At 45.8% G+C, this 21,257-nt stretch overlaps 1 protein-coding gene across 1 annotated transcript in view; it reads left to right on the forward strand.

Annotated features, from left to right (window-relative positions):
• The window catches only part of LOC104984867 (zinc finger protein 669-like), a 27,412-nt gene that overhangs the window by 3,089 nt on the left and 3,066 nt on the right, over nt 1-21,257 (forward strand). Inside the window, exons 2-6 of the mRNA XM_010834807.1 lie at nt 117-303; nt 550-1,212; nt 1,335-1,453; nt 7,049-7,420; nt 8,470-8,664. Coding sequence (XP_010833109.1) covers nt 117-303; nt 550-1,212; nt 1,335-1,453; nt 7,049-7,420; nt 8,470-8,664 — 1,536 coding nt within the window. The remainder of the gene's footprint in view (nt 1-116; nt 304-549; nt 1,213-1,334; nt 1,454-7,048; nt 7,421-8,469; nt 8,665-21,257) is intronic.

Genomic DNA, 21,257 nt, shown 5'->3' on the forward strand with positions numbered 1-21,257 from the left:
GGGCCGTCCGGTGTCTCAGGTGTCGCGGGGGCCGCCGTCCTGTGTGTGGTGGTGGGACCCCGCGCTTGTTTTCCTAGTGGCCGGTCTGTGTCTCAGCCTTTCTGGTCCCTGGACAGTCGTATGCAACCCTGTCCCTCAGCCCTCGCTGTGCGTGGTTGCTGCCCCTCCCTGTTGCTGCTGGCCTCACCCCCGACCCCGCACCCCCAACCCGGTCCCGGACCGGTGACCGCCCGCGCCCGCTTCCCCTTTCTGGGACCGAACCTGTCTTGTCTCACGTGGGTGACGTCCCCAGTGGAGTAGTGCGTGAGGGGGAAGGAGGGAACAGACAGAGCTGGACCCCACCTTAGGCCAGGCTACAGACTTTAAGCTACACGCACGGTCACCCTCCCAATGGACTCTGAATTTTGTGCCCAGTGTCTATAGAAATGGCATACCAATGGAAAACCAGACCCCCGGATAAAAGAGCTTCTGGACTTGGACTCTCCCTTACCTAAAAGAATATGCTAATTATCTCTGTAACAGAACAAAGTGGACTCATTGGCCTTTGAGATGTGGCTGTGAATTTCACCTGGGAGGAGTGGCTTTTACTGGATTCCTCACAGAAGAAACTCCACAGAGACGTGATGTTGGAAAACATCAGGAATTTGGCATCAGTAGTGGCAAAACAGCCAGATCATCATGACATTGATGAGCAGGAGAAAAACCATGGGAAAAAATTAAGAAGGCCAATGATAGAGAAACTTTGTAAAAGTAAAGACATTAGTTCCTTTGGAGAAAACTTCAATCTTATTACAACTCTCAAAATGAAGGGGAAAACTCCTGATTTAAAACCATGGGAATGCAGTGCATATGAAAATACCGTCATGAGTGGTTCATCCCTTACTAGATACATGAAATGTCACATTGAAGACAAATCAAGAGAACATCGAAAGTACCCTGAGAAGGTATGTAAATTCAAAGAATGTGGGAAGGCATTCTTTTCTCCCAGTGCTCTCATATCACATGAAAGGAGTCACACTGGAGAGAAACGCTATGAATGTTTACCATGTGGAAAAGTTTTTTCATATCGAAACTCTTTGCAACAACACAAAAGAACTCACACAGGGGAGAAACCCTATGAATGTAAGAAATGTGGGAAAGCCTTCTTGTGGAGAATAACTTACCAGAATCACATGTTAATACACACGGAGATTTACCTTACAAATGTCAGAAGTGTGAGAAAGCATTCCTTACTCCCAGTTGGCTTAGAAGTCATGAAAGGAAACACAATAGAGAGAAACCCAGTCAAGGTAAGCACTGTGGAAAAGCCTTTAAAAGCCCTGAGAGTGTTCCAGTACATGAAAGAATTCATAGGGGAGGGAAACCCTATGAATGTAACCAGTGTGGGAAAACCTTCAATAATTTGAGTTCCTTAAAGGCACACAAAAGAGTTCACACAGGAGAGACACAATATGTATGTAAAATATGTTCTAAAGTATTGGCTTGTGCCAGCGCTCTTCAAATACATGAAGCAATCCACAGTGGAAGAAACCATATGAGTGCATACAATGTGGGAAAGCCTTCAGATTTAAGGAAAGCCTCCAGAAACACATGATAACACACACTGGAGATGGCCCTTATAAATGTAAGGAGTGTGAGAGAGCATTCATTAATTTCAATTCTCTTAAAATACATGAAAGGAATCACACTGGAGAGAAACCCTATGAGTGTTTACAATGTGGAAAAGTTTTTCCATATTGAAACTCTTTCCAAGAACACAAAAGAACTCACACTGGAGAGAAACCTTATGAATGTAAAGAATGTGGGAATGCCTTCATGTGGAAAGTAACTTTTCGAAGACACATGGTAACACACACTGGTGATTTACCTTTCAAATGTCAGAAATGTGAGAGAGGATTCATTTTTTCCTATGATCTTCGAAAGCATGAATGGAGTCACAATGTAGAGAAACTATATCAATGTAAACAATGTGGAAAAGCCTTTAAAGGTCCTGAAAGTATTAAAAAACATGAAAGAATTCACAGGGCAGAGAAGCCCTATGAATGTAAGCAGTGTGGTAAAGCCTTCCATTATTTGAGTTCCTTAGAGAGACACAAAAGACGTCACACAGGAGAGACAACATATGCATGTAAAACATGTTCTAAAGTATTCTTTTGGCCCAGCTCTCTTCAAAGGCATGAAAAAATCCACAGTGGAGAAAAACACTATGAGTGTATAGAATATGGGAAAGCCTCCAGAAACGCAAAATAACACATGCTGGAGATGGTCCTTATAAATGTAAGGAATGTGTAAGTAAACATCTAAGAACCCATACTGTAGAAACATCCAATGATTGAAAAACATTCAGGAAAACCTTCACTTTCTCTTCTGTTCTGGTGTATGAAAACATTCACACTGGACAGGAATCCTGTAAAATATGAACAATGTGGAAAAGACTTTTTATTTCCCCATAAGAATAAACACCTTCCTTCTGTCGGGAAAAAAGAAGAATGAACTTCACTAAAAGAGGGTAGGGGAATGAGATACCAAACTTAAGAGTGGCATCTGCAAGGCTAAAGACAAAAGCAAATGTGCATACACACTGTGCTCTAGTTAGCAGAAGTTCGCCATGAGTCGTACATGTTAACTAGGGTCAGTTTCACTGTGACCAGATTGGGTAATGCTAACAGTGTTCAAGGAATAAGTTATTTATCAAAGCAGCTTTAAGACATGACTCAAGTGTACTTACTATGAAGAACCCGGGGGAAATATACCTGAGAAGAGATCTTCAGGATCCTCAACAAGAAAATGGTAAAAAGATGAATGAGTAACATGGGCATTCTCCTTGGCTTGGGATTTAATGCCTTGGCAAGGATCCTCAAGACAGTTCTACTGCATGATAGGAAAGATGATGAATGCTATGAGTGGGGAGAAGGTCTCAATGGGATGCTGGAACTCTGTCCCCAGGAAGGAAGGCTCAGGCAAGAAGACATACTAGGAAGGATCCATGATATGAGACCAGAAAGTCCCATCAACCGACAGCATTCTCTGGGCGTTCTAGAGAACACGTTTCAGTTCAGTGTGCTGGGGTTGGGTGCTGACATTGAGCTGTGCTGTCAGCTCTTAAAGGGTGACGTTTGGAAATGCTGGTGTCTTTGAGATGACAGGATTACAGAGACACACAGGCCATGGAGGGGCCATGACCAACCAGCAAAATCAAGGATCACATGACTGACTAGATGAAAGACCACAATGATACCCAGGGGCCTTTACCCAGAGGAATCTAGTGGGCCACACCATTCATAAGGGCAAGACGAGTAGGCTGCTGATGAAGGGATCTTGTATCTATAAATATAACACAGGAGTGGCAGCCAGCAAAATAATTGTATGTGATATGTGAAAATACATATAAATGCACACATAAGCGTTTAGAGATAGGGAGAGTGAGCAGAGGCTACTGGAAAGTCTTGATCCCTCAGTTTTCAGAACTGAGCCAGTTCTGTCTGAGGACATATTGAAAGAAAAGGTTCCTTTGGAATGGATCTAGCAATGCGTAAGCACCTGGCATTAAATCACTATAGGTGATCAGATTTTATTTTGCAGTTCCTGCTCAAAGGATCCTATGGTGTTCTCAAATAACTAGGCAGTAGGGATGTGAGAGTGACATGATTCTAGGAGTCCCAAAGTCCCCCGTGAGAGTAAGGACTTCTGAAGGTCAAGGGACAAATGAATCTGACCCAGCTCTGACCAATAGAGCTCAGAATGGTCCACAGGCCCATCCATTACATCCCCAGTTTCCAAGTACCCCATCAGGATGGACCCAGCAACTGGCCAAATGCTCACTGGTTCCTTGACTGGTGGGGTAGGGAGCCATAATGGCAGGAAAGGCCCAATGGACCCCAACCCCAGCTGAGGTTCCTGTGGAATGAAAGAGGTGAATGGTGCCCTTGAGTTGGAGTCGTTGGGCCCACCATAGCCCTAGACGGACCCCTTCGAAAGCCAAGCGGGTCACTGCATAGGATGGTGGACTTCCTCACTGTGACCCTGGGCTGCTCTGATTGGAGCACAGGTGGCTAGAAATGCCTGGCAGTCCACATCTCCCCACGGGGACCATAGCCAGTGACTGACCTGTGCTGGAGGTTGCAAGTCCCCACACCCGCTTGGCCACTTTTGCTGTAGCCGTTGTGTAGCAATCTCACCTGTTCCCTGAAGGGGCTCTTCTGTCTCTGATGGGAAAGAGATGAGTCCAGTACACATTGAGCTCACTTGATTCTGAAAAGGACCCATGAGATCTCTTCTTTAGAGATACAGAGATAAGGAAATTGAGGTGTAGAGAAGCCAAGAAACTTAAAGTCCAAAGTCTCATTGCCAGTAAGTTTTGAGGTCAGAATCTTTTTCCTTCAGTATTTTTATTCCTATTATCTAGAGACAACCAAGCGCTATGAAATCTGTAGAGGTAATCTCTTAACACTGCACAAGTCGTGGGCAGCCCAGTATTGGGATCCGTGCCTCCCACCTCACCCAAATAGAATTAACCCGAGTCCTGTGTCCTCGTCCATCCACTGGGCAGCCTGGCCTAGATCACCTGGACTTCCTGTACTTCAGCCTTCTCACCCTTTAGAAATAGAGGGGAATTTGGCTGAGCTATAACGTACCTGTTTTCCTCTATTTCATGACCCTGAAGATTTTTCCCTTCTCTCAAGAGTTAACAGAAGCATTTCTAATACTAATTTTAATAACTCTCCCAGGAAAATAAGCCTCACTTACCCAACACTCCCTTCTCTGCCTATTATTTATGATGTATTGATTTGCTTCCTAAATAGCAGGGGTGTGAAACAAACAAGGAAGGTGGTTAGATTGTATTTAAACACACGTGCAAACTACACACATGTACAGACACACACGCAGCAGCAGTAACAAGACATCTGGCTTCAACTGACACCTTTGCATTCACCACCACCTTCACCTGTCAGTTAATGAATGGGATACATCATAATCCGGATACCAGTTTGCAGACATACAGTGAGTCTTCAGGTTTTAAGAGCTATTTTTAAAATAGTAGCATAAAGCAGCAAAGGAAACCTAGAGGAGAGAGGCCTCGCTTCCTGGAGATGAGTTGCATGGGAGGGAGTTTAGGAGGATAATGTCATTCTGTCTGCATTCTTGAGCTGAGGTTTCACAGCAGGTACAGGGAATATTTCTTTGCAATGCATACCCTGTCTCCTTCCAAAAGTGTCAGAAACAGATTTTCCTTTATTTTTAAGGATGTGCTGGGACTAGTCTGAGTCAGGCAATGACCTTCACATGAGCTCTGCTATATCACGCCGAGTAGAAGGGATGTGCCTCTGTCTTAGTTGAGTTGTGCCTCTGTCTTAGTTGAGTTGGATAGCCGAGTTCCCGTCCATCTTCCAACTTATCTTCTATCTACGGTGTTGAAAGTCTCCTAAAGTGCTGTGAGCCTGGGTAAAAATCATTCTTTATCTCACACAGGTCTGCCTCTCACCACCCATTTCCATTATGATACTGAGCATGATATTATATTACTACCCCTGTTCCCTTGGAAATCAAGATTATCTAGAAATTCCAGAATGCTTACAAAAATGGGTTCTCATTGTCAACCCATTGGCATAGCCCTTTATAGGGTGCAAACAATTTTTACATACAATTAACTTACTTGAGGTTCAGAACTTTAGCTAACTCATTAACTGATCTCTTAATGTGCTTAAAACATAAGTGGCACTAACATTTTCTTGTTCTCTAAGGAATGAGTAGGGTTTTAGAGTTAACATCCTGGTTGATCACTTTCCAAACCCTGGTCAGGCAGAAGATGGAGGAACAACAGAGAACCAGCCACAATTTCCTCATTTGTAGCATGAGGGCTAAAGAGGACTGCCTACATGGTAGGTTGTGTGGATCAAAGGAAATAACTCGAGTCAGATTTATGATCTGCAAAATCAACACAGTCAAATGCTTATTAGCTAACAGTCAACCATTCGCTCAATATGCAAAAAATAACTGGAGGAGGGATACAACCCAGTGGAGCCAGAGCTGGTTTTCCATTGCAGGTCTCACCTACTCACTGAACAATTTGAGTTGTTTTTCCCTACCTTGGAGGACAATTACACGCATCTCAGAAATTACTTGCAAGAACATAGTTATAACTACAGTAAACCACTTATGGAGTCCACAGTGTGACCTTTAAGTTATGACAGGCACTCACTTATGTGGTATACACTCCAGGAATATTAGAGGCTGTTAGTTTGAAACAGAAGCAGACAGTGTAGTATGTGGAACCCTTGGAAGGGGTGCTGAGAACTGACCTCTCACCTTCAACTGAAGGCATTACAAACCCTCAAGCTGCTGGCTGATCCATAGGCAGCTGAGAGCTGGTGAAGGTTGAATTTGACTACAGGGAAGGGAGGGCCATTGTATTCATCAGACATTCCTATGGGCCCGCCTACAGGCAAGGAGCTTAAAGGGTGGGATGAAATATCCCTCCCCACCGTGGCACCTGATCTCAAACCTGTAACGGATACGTGTGGTGCCCCTTCCTCTCTCCATCCTAGACAATATCACCCTCACCTAGCACCTCTGCTGGATCCAGACTCTTATCCCTGGGGACTTGAACCAGTTTGCTTATGTACCCATTTACCATCACAGTGGGCAGAGGAGCTCCAAGAAGTATCCGGATGGATGATTCAGGTCCCGACCATATTCCTTCCTGCCCTTCTTACATCAGAGCGGCCCCCATCTCCTGATCAGGACTAACAACTCCTCCTCACGTGCTGACAGCTCTTGTCTGCTGGTCTCTGATCACAAGTAGCCTAAAGATCCTAAAGGAAGCTAGAGCTTATAGTCCAACCTCTATTGCCTCCTGGTGAAATAATTCCCCCCAGGGGACCAGTACACCTAATCTTGCAAAGCCCAGAGTTATGGGCTCAGTAAACACACATTTGCCATTGTGAGTCTTTTGGATAGATGTTAAGTGAGACCCCACTGCCTTATACCCCTTTATTCCCAGATCTATATATTGTTCCTCCTGGGGACAGAGACTTAATGTCTGATTCAGTACATCTACTGCATCCTGGGGGCTGGCCCCAAATTCTCACAGGATTACCTCTCAGCTGGGGCTGTGGCTATGCCTGCAGCCGGCCACTTCACGCTTTATGAAGGCAGGCAGCACTTGGGTGTCAGCCTGTCACATGACTTGCATTTCTTATGCCCGCTGGTCCTCCCCTTTGTAAAACGGGTACCCTGCTCTCATGATATGTTAAGTAGGACCCGAGGCCAGTGGGTCAAACATTCAGTCAGTAAGGACTTGGTGAGGACGCTGGCTAAAATCCAGAGGAAAGACGAGCCCATGCCCCGAATGCCTGCTCCTATCAGCAGTCTTCCTCCTCCCTCAGTAGTAGAGGGATCCCAGGAGTCCGCTCAGCTCCAAGTTGGTCCCCTAGAATGACGGTGCCAGGCCAGGGCCTCGACTGCTGTGGCCAGCACAGCAGGTAGGGATCGGAAGTGGTCGATGCACAGTTTGGGAAAAAGAAACTAGAGACAGAAGTAAAGTTTTAAAGGTGGGACCAGGGGACTCAAGACCTCTTGGATCAAGAGCCCTGCTCCTTGGAGCCACATCACTTTTCTTTAGTGTCTTGGCACGCAGAAAGGATCTGTTGTGCTACGATGAAGTCAGCCTCCCGTGTCCCTGGTCACGTCTCCCGTTTTATTGATTAAACTATCTTTGTTATTTTCTTCTACAAGGGCTCTCACCTAGCTGGAGGTCATAGACCCACATGTGCCTTGGGGAAACATCTTGGTGTGCGCACAAGCAGCGTTCTGAACTTGCACTGACCCGGCGTTCCAAGGTCCACACTATGTTTTTCCTTAGCTTAGCAGGGTGTGACGACCCCAACTGATCAACCCAATGAACTTTTATTTGGGTTATGCTGTATTGCTATATTTTGCTTTTATTCTTTTCCCGTGGTGATTTTCTCATGGCTATTAACCCCTGACTTGACTTTGGTCCTTGCCGGAGATTCAAAGTCATTAACTCAGCTTTGGTAAGCGAGAGCCCATGCTGTTTGGCCCGTGCCTGCCTCCTTGGTCACTTGGTTCATGTGCTGTTTGTGTCGGCAATGGGGAGGCCAAAGACGGGGGGCGGCTCATGTCAATTGGCCAAGTCTTTCCTCCACCAGCTCAAAGGCTAATCCCTTGGCCTGAGTCAGGAAACCTGAGCACTCCACTCCAGTTTGGCCAGTCCCTGGCCCCACCATCTCGGCACCTCCACTTCCTCTTTGCAGAGCAAGGGAGCTGGGCTGTAAGATTGCTGAGGTGTCGCTGGTTCTAACATCCTGTAATTGACAGGAAGCTCTGTGTGTCTGTGCACTAAGTTACAATGAACTCCTGTGCCTTGAGCACCTGCCAGCTCCTAAATGAGCAGTGTGCATGCGTTATTTAATGCCCACAAGCTCCTGAAGACTAGGCCTTATCTTACAGAAACAGGAATTGACAGAACTGGACCGGCTGGTCCTGGCCCTGCCTCTTCCCGGCCGTGCAGACTTGAACCTGCTGCATCTTAACCCTCCTGAACCTCAGAATGGAGGCCAGGGAGGGACGGTCCTGGTGCCATCCACCAGCGAGTCTTTGACTCCATCAGTAGAGGGAGCGCAGATGCTACTTGGAGCAATAAACGTGGGTACCTGCATGCAAGCTGCACATCTCTGCATTTCTTCCATGTTTCTGAATTTGGAAAGCATCCTATGATCTATGAGGCAAGCATCCGGTGTGTGTATGAGCGAGGGTCCTGCCTGTCTGTGAGCATCAGGGGTCCGGGGCTCTGTGTGTCTGTCTTCATCTCCTTCACCACATACAAGCTCATGGTGATGAAGCTCATAGGAAACTGACAAGCACCAGCAGGTTAGAAATGGAGACAGGGCTTCCAGCCTCCCCAGTGTAAGGGAAGCAAAGCTTCCTTCTACCCTCTTGTCAGCTTGATTCTTAGAACCTAAGACAGAGTAACAGGAGAAAAACATACCAATTTAATATCTTTAATACATACACAGGAGTCTTCAGAAGCAAAATGAAGACCTGAAGAAGTCACTGGTCCTAAAATGTTTTCACATCTCTTTATCCACAATGATTGTGGGGATGTGAGGAGACTAAGGGGCTTAGTCTAAGGGCAGTGAATTACAGGCCAGCAAGCGGGAAACAGATGGGGAAAGAATGGGAGAGAAGGGTTATCTGAGTAGGTTGGCTCCCACGGGTTCACTTCGGTGTTGTCACTGTCTCCAGTGACAAGAATGTCCTTCCCCGCCTGCCGTAGTGTGACCTTTGGTCAGGAAAATTTTATGACCTGCTTTAAGGGCAGAAGTGGATAGGCCAGCAGTCCTTCCTACATCTGTTTCTCAAGTACTTTCAGCTCAAAATAACATGCCGGGGTGGGGCACGTTAGGGTGGCATGCTCTGAACCCCCCAGCAGGAGTTGGTGCTCATCCTCATGCTAACCCAGGCTTAGCCCGGTCCTCCCCTCTATTTGAGGGCTCCCCATCCAGCTTCAATCATTAAGGCTATGTCTCTTCACCTTCATCTACCTTTGTATTCTGTTCCAGCTGTTTCTCTTCCACAGACGACAGACTTCCACAGACCCCACTGCCTGCAAGAGAAAGCGTACACCTTCCACTCTTGCTCACTCCACCACCATTGGTGCAGTGCCCTCTGTCAGTCACACACATCCTGCCTCCCTATTTGGCCATGTCTGGGCTCTGTTTAAATGTCGGCCAGCCAATAGATGTGGGCAGCACGGTGCCAGGAGAAGAGCTGGAGTGGGACAGACTAACCTTGCTCCAAACTCTCTCCCGTTACATCTGTACTCCATAGTGGTCTTGAACACTGCTAACGTCTGAGCTATTTTTTACACATAAAATGGGAGTCGTGTATGCACCAACTTGAGTTTTTGTTTTGTTTTGGGGGGGGGCGGGGGTCAGAATTTATAAGCTATCATAGGAAAAGTGCCAGATATGTAGTGGATAAAATGCATGGTATGTGTGTTATATATATTATTTTTACCTATCAGATTGGCAAAGTAAAATTCAATTTTTATTGGAATATAGTTTTACAATGTTGTGTTGGTTTCTGCCGTTGTGTATATAACTCAGTTCAACTGCTCTCATGAAGATGGTCTGGACGTCCTATTCCACCTCTCATCTCATCCAGAAATAATCTCTCTTAAAGCCGAATAACTTTATCAACTCTTCCCCCAGGTCTCAGTTCTCTCCACTCTGTACTTGGCATGTCTTCTCTACTGGACTGTGAGCACAGCCCTCATCTGATTCAATTTTATATTCTCCAGAGGGCTTGGCAGACAGGAAAGGCTCAATGAACACTCAAGAAGATGAACAAATAAATGGATTGCTTTGGCTGATTCCATTATGACTATGAGATTGTCATTCCATAAGCGTAGCTCGAGCGACAACTCTGCTCCAAGTTCCATGAAATTCCCTGGGGCTACAATAATGATTCAGATGACTCAATCAGCAAGCCCGCACAGACCTGATTACAATCCCACAAAACAAGAAATCTGTGTGCTTTCCAGGTGGTCTAAGGATGAACCCAAAGGTTTTTTTTTTCTTCTAGTATTTGTTACTTAAGATCCCCTTGATTGGGTTTGCTCTCCAAATGTCACTGTAAAATCTATGTCCAGGACCAACATGCTCCAGATAATGGCATGGCATCATGAGAAAAGCTTTGGTAGTCTCAGTTGAAATTGTAAAACAAGCCAATTTATAAAAGCAATTTTTCCTTGAATAGGTAGCCAGTTTCACAACTCGGCATTTGAGAGCTCAAGTTGTCAATCTCTTAGTTCTCAAGATGTGAATTCTGTTGCTAAAGAGATAGGAATCTCGCTAGATTCTCCCCATTGTTTATGATGGTAGGTTCTGGCAAGTATTTAATAAATGGATAAGTGAACCTGTCTCTTCAGCACCAATCCCTCATCCAGGAAAAGGTTGTTTAATTAACACTTAATTGAATTAAGACTCATCTGAAATCCCTGCCAAGACTCATGATTGTTGTTTGGATGTGATGGCTCTTCTGATCAGATGATATAAGGCAGTTAGAACCAATGTGGTAAAGACAGTAGGGTCCCCACCAGTCGGATGGATCATGATTACAGTCCCTTCAAACTTGACTGCTGCTTGAACATTTATGAAGCATCCACCAGATGCCAACTGTTTTCACTTAGTTAATCCTCAATCTCTCAGAGGTGTGGTTTCCTCCCTAATTTTGAGGTGGGAGGCTAGACATTAAGTATGTTTGAACAACCTAAGATCTAGTAAGTGGCCAAGTCAAGGTAGGAGTCTAGGTTCTGACTCAAAAGCCAATGCTCTTAGCGTTTTACTGGAACTTTCTACCAAGTATAGGAAGGAAAGAGCAGTCTCCAGCTGTCATCTCCTTTGGGATTTTCTTGAGCTGCTAAAACTCAAATGGTATCACATCACAGGCCTCAGCTCTAATTGTAACAATTCTGGTTCCTTCTTCTTGATGCATGGGTCTGGTTCCAGGACATTAACCATCACAGACATGCTAACCATTCAACTGCTGTCATTGTTCGGTCACTAAGTCATGTCAACTCTTTGTGACCCCATGGAATGCAGCATTCTAGGTTTCCCTGTCCTTTACTATCTCCTGGAGTTTGCTCAAACTCATGTCCATTGAGTTGGTGATGCCATCCAACCATCTCATCCTCTGTTGTCCCCTTTTCCTTGCTGCCCTCAATCTTTCCCAGCACCAAGGTCTTTTCCAATGAGTCAGCTTTTCACATCAGGTGGTCAAAGTATTGGAGTTTCAGCATTACTCCTTCCAATGAATATTCAGGACTGATTTCCTTAGGACTGACTGGTTTGATCTCCTTGCTGTCCAAGGGACTCTCAAGAGTCTTCTCCAGCAGCACAGTTCAAAAGCATCAATTCTTCCATTCTCAGCAGCCTTTACAGTCCAACTCATATCCATGCATGACTACTGGAAAAACCATAGTTTTGAGTATTCAGACTTTTGTCAGCAAAGTGTCTCTGCTTTGCGAAACACTGTCTAGGTTTGTCACAGCTTTTCTTCTAAGGATCAAGTGTCTTTTAACTTCACGGTGCAGTCAGCATCTGCAGTGACTTTGGAGCCCAAGAAGAGTCTGTCACTGTTTCTGTTCTACTGTTACCTGCTAATAAACGTGATGCGTACTTAGCAAGGGTGTGCCACTGTGGTGAGCACTGTGCTGAGCTCTGGGGACTCGGTGGCCCTTTTTGTGACCTTCCCTCTGAAGGTTGTCGTTGGGCGCTGAAGACAGGGCTTGCACTTCACGTGGGCTGCTTGGGACCAGGTACTGATGCTGGGCCAGGTGCACGGCAGACTCGCCCCAGGCTGAATGATTCAGCTCCAGTGACACACACCAGCTAGGGGATGAGCCTGCACCTTTAGACAGTGGCCACCATCTAACTCCTCATTCCCAGGCTTTCTCTGCCACTGGGGATGTGGATTACAGCAGAGCACCACACCTTATACACCCTGGATCTCCGCCCTCCCCTTGCTTCTGTTACCCACCAGTTCCCTAAACCCTGCTTATGACTGACCACAAGGCTCAGATCCCTTCCCAATCACTTTGACCCCATGTCTGTGCAATCAGCCCGGACTGCCTTGTGCCTGAACCTCTGTGGGCTTCCCAGGTGGCTCAGTGGTAAAGAACCTGCCTGCCAAAGCAGGATCAACCCAGGGTTGGGAAGATATCCTGGAGGGGAGAGCATGATGACCCACTCCAGTATTCTGGCCTGGGGGATCCCATGGACAGAGGAGCCTGGTGGGCTACAGGCCAGGGGGTGGCAAAGACCTCCAGTGAGGCCTGATAACCACATATAAAGAAGGTCATAGGCTTTATAGAAATCACAGGAAGCATATAGATACATAATGGCCAGTCTCACATGCAAAGAAAGCCAAATGCAAAGAAAAATGCTTTGCTTGTTAAAATATCAGTGATTGAAGGAGAAAATAAAAATCACTGGAGTTGGGATAGAACTCTCCTGTCCCTCTTTTGTAAGTGACTATTTTGGAAAGCAGTTTGGCAAATACTTCCAGAAGCAAAGAACTACTCATATTCTTTGACCCAATAACTCACTTCTGGGAACTGAGCCTAAGGATGTAATTTCTTGTCTGAGACACAAAAGCAACATCTATGTATAAATATATTCCCTAAGGCATTTTTAATGGGGAAAAAACTAGAAAGAGCCTTGAATAATCAATAATAGGGAAATGGGTATATAAATTTCAGTATATACACTCAGCTCTTTTAAATGAGTTAAAACTCTAAAATAACATGGGAAAAAAGCTTACACCATGATGTAAGCAGGGAAAAAACAGGATAAAAAGCAGAATGATTTCATCTATGTAAATATTGAAATATGTAAGAATGTCCTGAAACCAATACAGATAATTATTGTGATAGGTCGGGGGGAGATGTTACAGGCTATTCTCTGGCTTTCAGGTATCTAATATGTAGCTATATTTAAAATGGTAAAAAAAAAAAAAAAACTCTTGTAATTTATAAATATGTTTTGCAGTATGGCTGAGCTAAGGGGATAAGAGGAGATTTTTACTTCATGAAGAAACATCTGGTCGTCTCAATGACTGTCCTTCCTAGAGAAAATTGTGTAGAAGATTGGCTACACAGGGAGACCCATAAAACCTGGTTCTAAGAAAAAGTCCTGCCCACCTCCTTGTGATCAGACTCTGCTGGAAGATTGTTTCAAACAGTAACTTCCATTGCATTTCCTTGATCGACAGAGAGAAACTATTTTTAGACCTAGATGCCTGACCTCCCATACCTGTTTTAGTGCTTGATAAAAGAGCTAAGACATTAGACCATTCTGGAAGCAGAAAACGCCCCATCACAAACCTCCTGGGATGCCTATCAGCTTAGGGTCCACAGAGCACTCTTCCTTCCATTGACCAACAAGTCCCTGGCAGAGAAAGCAATTTCTCAATCTTTAAACAGCTGGGGACACCACCACTGGGAGAGGGCAAGTGACCCATCCAAGGTCGCTCAGCTGTCAAGTGGGTAAGGAATAAGACATGAGTCTAAGTTCAGTGAGAAACTGAGGAGCATAGACTGTATTTTCACTTCCCCCCTGTGATGTATTAACTGTGTTTTCTAAGCTAATGGCTTCATATCTCTTCCTCAAGTTGTTTATTAACCAGAGATAATTGAATGTATTATTTTTACCTTGGCAACCAAGTGAAGTAGATACGACTGTTGCTTGATGTTACAGCATCAAGCTGTAACATCACTTACGCTTACACATAAGTTCACGTACGCTTTATCATAAACGGTTATCAATGTGTGTGCTGGTGAATTTACACCACCTCTTGAGGGGTGCTGGTGAATTTATACCATCTCTTGAGGGGAAATTACTGTTTTAAGGAAATCACATCTCAGATGTTCGAGTGGCATTTCAGTCAGAAAACCCCTCCAGGTATGGGTAGTGGTAGGCTTTACTTGTGAGCAATACTAAGTGGTTTTCTAGTTAAGATGTTGGATATGGGAAATAGACTTTTTTTAGAAATAGGTGGTATCCATGATGTATAGCCAAAGATGTTCTAAATAGTTATCCATGTTGCATAAGCCTTAAAAGAACTTAGTACCCTCCAGCCTGAATCCTTAGGGACCAAATTTTAGTTCGGTCCAAAATCACACTTAAGACCCTCGAAACACAGGTTCAAGTCCTAATCTCTAGTACTCGTGAATGTGACACCACTTGGAAATAGGATCTCTTCAGAAGTAATCACCTTTAGAATGAGGGCCTATTGGATTCGGTGAACTGGGGTTCAATGACCTTGTCCTTATCAGAAAGGAACTTGGACACAGATCAAGATACATTGGGAAGAAACCCACGTGAGATGGCTGCAGAGACTGAAGGGAATCACACAAAAGCCAAGGCCTGGCAGCCACCACCAGCAGCGTGGAAGAGGAGTGAAACAGACCTTCTTCAGAGCCCCCAGCAGGAGCCAAGTCTACTCTTGCCCTGACCTCCAACTCCTGTCATCCAGAGCCGTGGTTCAGTTTTGTTTCTGACTCACCCAGTTTGCGGTATTTTTTATGGCAGCTTCAGGGACAAATGTGATGACCCGTTTCCAATGTGGGGTTAAAAGAATTCTCCCTGTCTGAGGCTGACCAAAAGGCTAACATGGGCCTGTTCTAGGAATATCTGACTTCCAGTTAACTGGTCTAACTGTGCCTTGCGTGAAATGTTAACCCAATAGAGAACAGGCCTCAGCAGCGCACTCAGGTCCAAGCCACCCACCCCACTAGAGAGCCTGGCTCTGGCCTCATGAGGGGGTGGCAGCATCAGGGACCTCCAGGCTGTTTCTGTGAGCTGGTAACCAGGGAGCTTCTGGTGTGCATCTTGTCGGCTGTCTCGGTTTCCTCAGTGATCAAGTCAAGAACGTTGTCCATCCTAAAGGAGATCAGTCCTGGGTGTTCATTGGAAGGACTGATGTTGAAGCTGAAACTCCAATACTTTGGCCACCTGATGCGAAGAGCTGACTCATCTGAAAAGACCCTGATTCTGGGAAAGATTGAGGGCAGAAGGAGAAGGGGACAACAGAGGATGAGATGGGTGGATGGCATCACTGACTTAATGGGCACGGATTTGGGTGGACTCCGGGAGTTGGTGATGGACAGGGAGGCCTGGCGTGCTGTGGTTCATGGGGTTGCAAATATTTGGACAGGACTGAGCAACTGAACTGACTGGAAAATCGGCTGCAGAGCTCCTTGTGCCCCAACGTGGGCTCTGGGAACACCATCCTCCATGTTCCTGGACAAGTTTCCAGAAGCCACTGCAAGGTCTCAACCTTCCGGGGCCCTCACCGCACTTCCTCATGCTGATCCCTGCTCTGTGCCCCTGACTGTATTCTCCAAAACAGGGCTTTGGGCAGCTCCGCTTGGAGCCTCCTGCCCAGGATCTTAAGCCCGAGAGACCAGGCGCTCCCATCCCTCCTGACCCTCGATGCAAGGATGCAAGACACACAGGGAGGTGCTCGGACAAGCAGTGGATGTGCCCTGGCTCACATCTCCTGCTGGGCAGGTGCTCACAAGCCAGGCTGCCATCGGGGGCTGGCCCTGGGGGAGAGGTGTGAACACCACCAGCTATGGTGAGCCTAGGGGAGGGGCTCCTCACCCCCCTGTTTCCCCTGGGGGGGTTTTAGAAGGAGGCTGTTTGCCCGGGGCTGCTTGAAGTCTCCAGGAGATGCTGCCTCTTTCTCCCAAGGTTTCAAGCTTTTCTCTCTCGAGTGCAATTCAGCTCAGCCTAAATACCTTCTGAAGCAGCCAGAGGCAGCCCTGGTCAGGAGTTGAAGGGGAATTACCAGTGCAGGTGCCCTGCGGTACCCTCCACATCGCCTGTCATTTTGTACTCATGACCACACTGCAGATGTGACCCTCCCTGAGTTCTAACGTGGATGAATGAGCTCAGAACAAGTGAGTTCACCAAGGATGCAGTGACTCAGTCATTCAACAAACATCAAGCACACACCGTGTGTTAAATGCTGTTCTGTATCGTCACTGAGATAGTTAAACTCAAACACTGGACTTTGACATCAGGTCCTCCTGCATTTGAATTCAGGCTGGCCCATCTCTTACTAGCTGTAATGCCTACTGTGAAGTTCCTTAATCTCCCTAAGTCTTTGTCACATCTGTTCATTAGGATTACTGATGTCTCAGACAAGGGTAACAAATCATCTCAGAGCAGCCACCTATTAATGTCACGGCAAATACTAGGAAGTCATCAAGTAGAATAAAGGACAATGGTTTTCCTGAAAGTTGCAGGGGGAGGACATTGCGAGGAAAGACATTTGAGAAAAATGTGACATGATGGTTATATTGACTCAGAAGTGCTAACTGTACTGTGCCGGGGTCCAGCCCTGGTGGATCCAGGGAATTCGAAGGGGAGATGGCTTCGGCGAACTGGATACAATAGCTTTAATTAAATATTGATTAGAGATATAAAGAGTAATAGAATGAGGATAGCTCAGTGGGAAAATTCAGTGGAGAAAAGAGGCTGAATAACTTGGTTTACGTGGAAAGCTAATAAAATTCCAAGGCAAGGAATTTACGTCACCTACATAGGCCGCAGGCGTCCTCCCATTCTCCCGAAGGAGAGGAGACTAACTAAGGCCTCCCCAGTCAGATCTTAGAAGCCCAGGCGTAATTAGTAGGCTTGACGAGCCTCCACATTTCAGATGGAAATTCAGCCAAAAGGTGAGAGAAAGAACGACATGGGGAGACCAGTCTTTCGAGGAATTGATCCCCTTTTTTATTTTTCCAGGATCTGTTTTTATACACTGAGATGTTATACAAAAGTCACACGGGGTCAGCAGTCCTGACTTTTATTAAAGTCGGGTGCTTCATACAAATGTATACAGAGGTCTTAGGGGTGTTACATCATCTTCTGGCCAGGGGGCCTGCTAACAATTTATGACCATCTCCTTGTGACAGCGGTCAGTCAACCAGAACACTTATTTCTCCAGGGGTGATTATTCTTAAAACAGACGCCACCTTCCGAAGGTACCAGATAAAGTTACATTCCTATAGGGTGAGGGTGCAGTGGGTTTTAATTGAAGGAAAGAATTTGCTTAGCCTAAGGTCTAATGTGATTAATATCAAAGGTTAATACTTATTTCTTCTATATATTCATTAATGTGTATAAGGGCAGGGGATGTGGAGACTTAGCAGCAAACATTGGCTGAACAAACGAAAAACCCTTCACCAATACAATTTCTAATCAGCCCATTATTCTAATAGTTTTCTAACTTCTCTAAAGAACCTGTTTTTAGAAAGTTTAGAGCATCTCGTGCCTCACACGGTTGGGAGGCTGTGAACAATCACATGTGGCCAGACAAGCCTGTCAGGCAGGCTAGAGAACCTTCAGAGGAGTTTGTAGGTTGAAACACTCCTGTCACGCCCAGGAATTTTTAACTGGAGCTCTAAGTTAACTCCTTCTCTGAAAGAGGTGGTGGGGGACAGCCCCCCGTAAAGTCAGAGGTGTAGGTGAGAGCACAAAGTAGTAAAGTAGGCAGACTCTGGTTTGGGGGGTAGATGCTCGGGAATTTCCAGGGGGACTCCTGAGGCTCCATCCCGCCTTTGCGTATGTCGAGCCTCCCTCTCATGACCTTTGTCACGGGCAGAGTGCCTCACGCTGGCTCCTGGCAGTACTGATGGCTGTCTTTCAAAGCTGAGAGTAGCAAGATGCTGGTGAGCTTCTAAAAAGCAGATCCCAGGACCTGAAATGGAGCGTGACCCTATGGTCCTTGCCCCTGCCCCCACGTCCTCTGCCTGCCTTTTGTCTGTGGAAAAATTTTAAATCTATTCCAAGTTTAAAGAAAAATCAGAAGTGAGAAAATGCAGAAGCAACAGAGGAGACCAAATAATAATACTTGGTCATTGAGCAAAGTCAGCAACTTCTAATTTCTTAAGGGCTATAGATAATATTCTGAGCCATACCCTATAAGCTGTCATATAGATGTGGAAACTCCCACCAGGTGGGGAAGTTGAATACACGCATCATGACCAGACAGAAGCCATGATGTAAGCTGAAACAATTCAAGAACTTCCCTCCAGGAAATGGGAACATACCAACCCTGGAACTGAAGACTGTGCATAAAACAACCAAGACGATGCTGGTCAAACAACTGATGACCAATCTCAAGATGACTGCCAGAGCTGACCGTGCTGTTACTGGCTGTAGCCCCTTCCCTCAGCCTATAAAAGCTTTCGCCCCCCTGATTGTCAGTGTGTGGGGCTGGGGGAGTCAGCCTTTGGACAGGTGTCTCCCCTCCCCTCCAGTTGCTGGCATCCAAAATAAACTTTCCTTTCCACCAACCCGGCCTCTTTAATGGCTTTTGAGCGGCCAGCAGCCAACCCCACTCTAGGTGACAGCCCCACTCCGGAGGTTCTCATCAAGTATCTTATTGTCTGTACCAAGGAATCAGTAGTATAGTAAGTACTGAAGCCATTCTTCATTGGTGATGAGCCTGTGGACTGTCCTTTGAGGAATCCTGGTACAGATGCATGCGTTCAGAACAACTGTGTTCAGTTTGGAGCTCCAGCTTTCTATCTCTGTACCCACGAAGTAGGTCACTTAAGCTCTGAGTCTCAGACTCAATACTTTTACTTTCAAATGCACGTCAATGGGGGACCTGACCGAGGACTGTGCAGTACATCTTAAGAACACTAACATTTCCATAGGGGTGAGTCATGGCTTGTCTCCCTGTTGGAAATGGGTCTGTACAGACCCCTTGAGCTGGGAGCAGAAGGAAAGACCTCCTGGGGTTGCAAGACTGTTACCCTGGTGATGGTGAGGATTGTGGTTTGGTCAGAGACAAACTGTTCCTAAGGTGTTGTCTGATTGACTCATGTGTGATTTTTTTTTTTCCCATGGTACCAAATCAATCATATATATATTTTTTAACTTAGAGGCTACTTTACAATATTGTATTGGTTTTGCCGTACTGAATCTGGAGAGATTAGGTGGGTGGGATAAGTCATTCGGCCTCCCAAATCTGGTTTGTACTGCTAACAAGGGAGTCAGTGATGTTTCCAGACTTTGCTTGTGAAAATGTTTTTGGATGCTGATTTATAAATGGCACCAGGAATGCCACTGAGGGGGAAAAGGTGGGAGTCCCCATTTTCTCTCCTGTAAAACAGAAATCAGAATTTCAAACATGGCTTACTCATGAGGTTGGGAGGATGGAATTAGATAATATGAAATGTTCTGAAAACTAAAAAGCTGGGTAAGTGTATAGAAACACTTCCGTTAGTTCCAGGGGTTATAGAGGCTCGTGTAGCCTCTTCACCAGGATCACCTGGCCTCTGCAGGCACCTTCTGATTCTGAGATGCCATCCAAATATCCCCCCTTCCTGCAGAAGCCTCACATCATGGAAGAAATCTACCACCACCCCACTTCTCAGCACCTGGGGGTCTAAGGACTGTCTACACCAAGGGGCAAGACCTAGAGGTCAGAGGAAGACTTCTTGGTGTCTCTCAGTTTACTATCAGTTTTCATTATCGAATTTTCACAAAGAGGTTGCTTTGTTGTTTGCAGTTACAGTTTTGTGTAACTGTGATACTGTGTCATCTGTTTGCTGCTCGGACTGTATCTTCTTCCAATTTGTGCAGAAATGGAGGTCCTCCACTCGGTGAGTCCTGGATAGTGAAGCACTGACCGTAAGAAGGGTCTGGGGTCAGATCCTGGCCTGGTGGTTGGGAGAGTTAACACTACCTGCCTCAGGTCATCTAGTTACCAATTCCTAGCTGGCTCATCTGTAGATTGCAGTATCCACCTTATGGAGTTGCTCCAAGGATTAAAGTCACGAATACATGTGTATATATGTAATCTGACAGTAAGTGATGAGCAGTAGTATTAGATGTAAATGGCCATGGAAGAAAGAGGATTATCAATACCATGAGCCAAGGAGTGATTTCCTTCTAAAACACCCCGAGTTAAAGCAGTTACTAATAGGATTTGCCTGTTAAGCTGGGACTTCTCAAGCTTTAGTGAACATGCAAATTGTCTGCGGCATTAGTTAAAAGGCAGGTTCTGATTCAACAGGTCTGACGTGGGTCCTGTGATCTGCTGTCTTCACAGGTTCCCAGGTGATGTCAAGGCTCCTGGTCAAGGGCCCATACCTTAAGGAGTGCAGGCGTTTTAACTAGAGACCCACGCGATTTGTGTGCTCATTGAGAAGCTCTGTGCTATGTTCAAGAAGCTGTGGGCATTAAGAAGGAATCCTTAGGGTGACTCTTCAGAGCTTGGATGTGGTCAACTGTGGGCCAGCCTCTGGGGGACGTTGACTTAGAGGGTGTAGATGACACCATTAGGTGTACAAGGTATACATAAATGTCAATAATTCTCTGGGGTAAGCACAGCTACAACTAATCTTGAGTGTTCCCATATGTGATTATCTTTTATTTAATACTCACGTTAATGCTGAGGCAGGAGTTGTTATAGCAGCCAAAGTAGAGCTGAGGAAACCAAGTCTTATGGGGTAACTTATTCCTAGTCTCACGAATTCCACACTGGGTTTGAATAAACCCATTATGTTTAGAGTCCACAGGCTCAAACTGTCCTGCCTCTGGGTTCAGCACCCTGACAACCATCAAGAGAAGCAGGTTGGGCGTATGTAGTGGAGCAGGATGGTCAACGACCTTGATCTAGCCTCAGCCGTGGGCACCTCTGGGTCATCTCTGTGC

This window comes from Bison bison, unplaced genomic scaffold (assembly GCF_000754665.1).
Source record: "Bison bison bison isolate TAMUID 2011002044 unplaced genomic scaffold, Bison_UMD1.0 scf7180017864036, whole genome shotgun sequence".
Classification (NCBI taxonomy): Eukaryota; Metazoa; Chordata; class Mammalia; order Artiodactyla; family Bovidae; genus Bison; species Bison bison.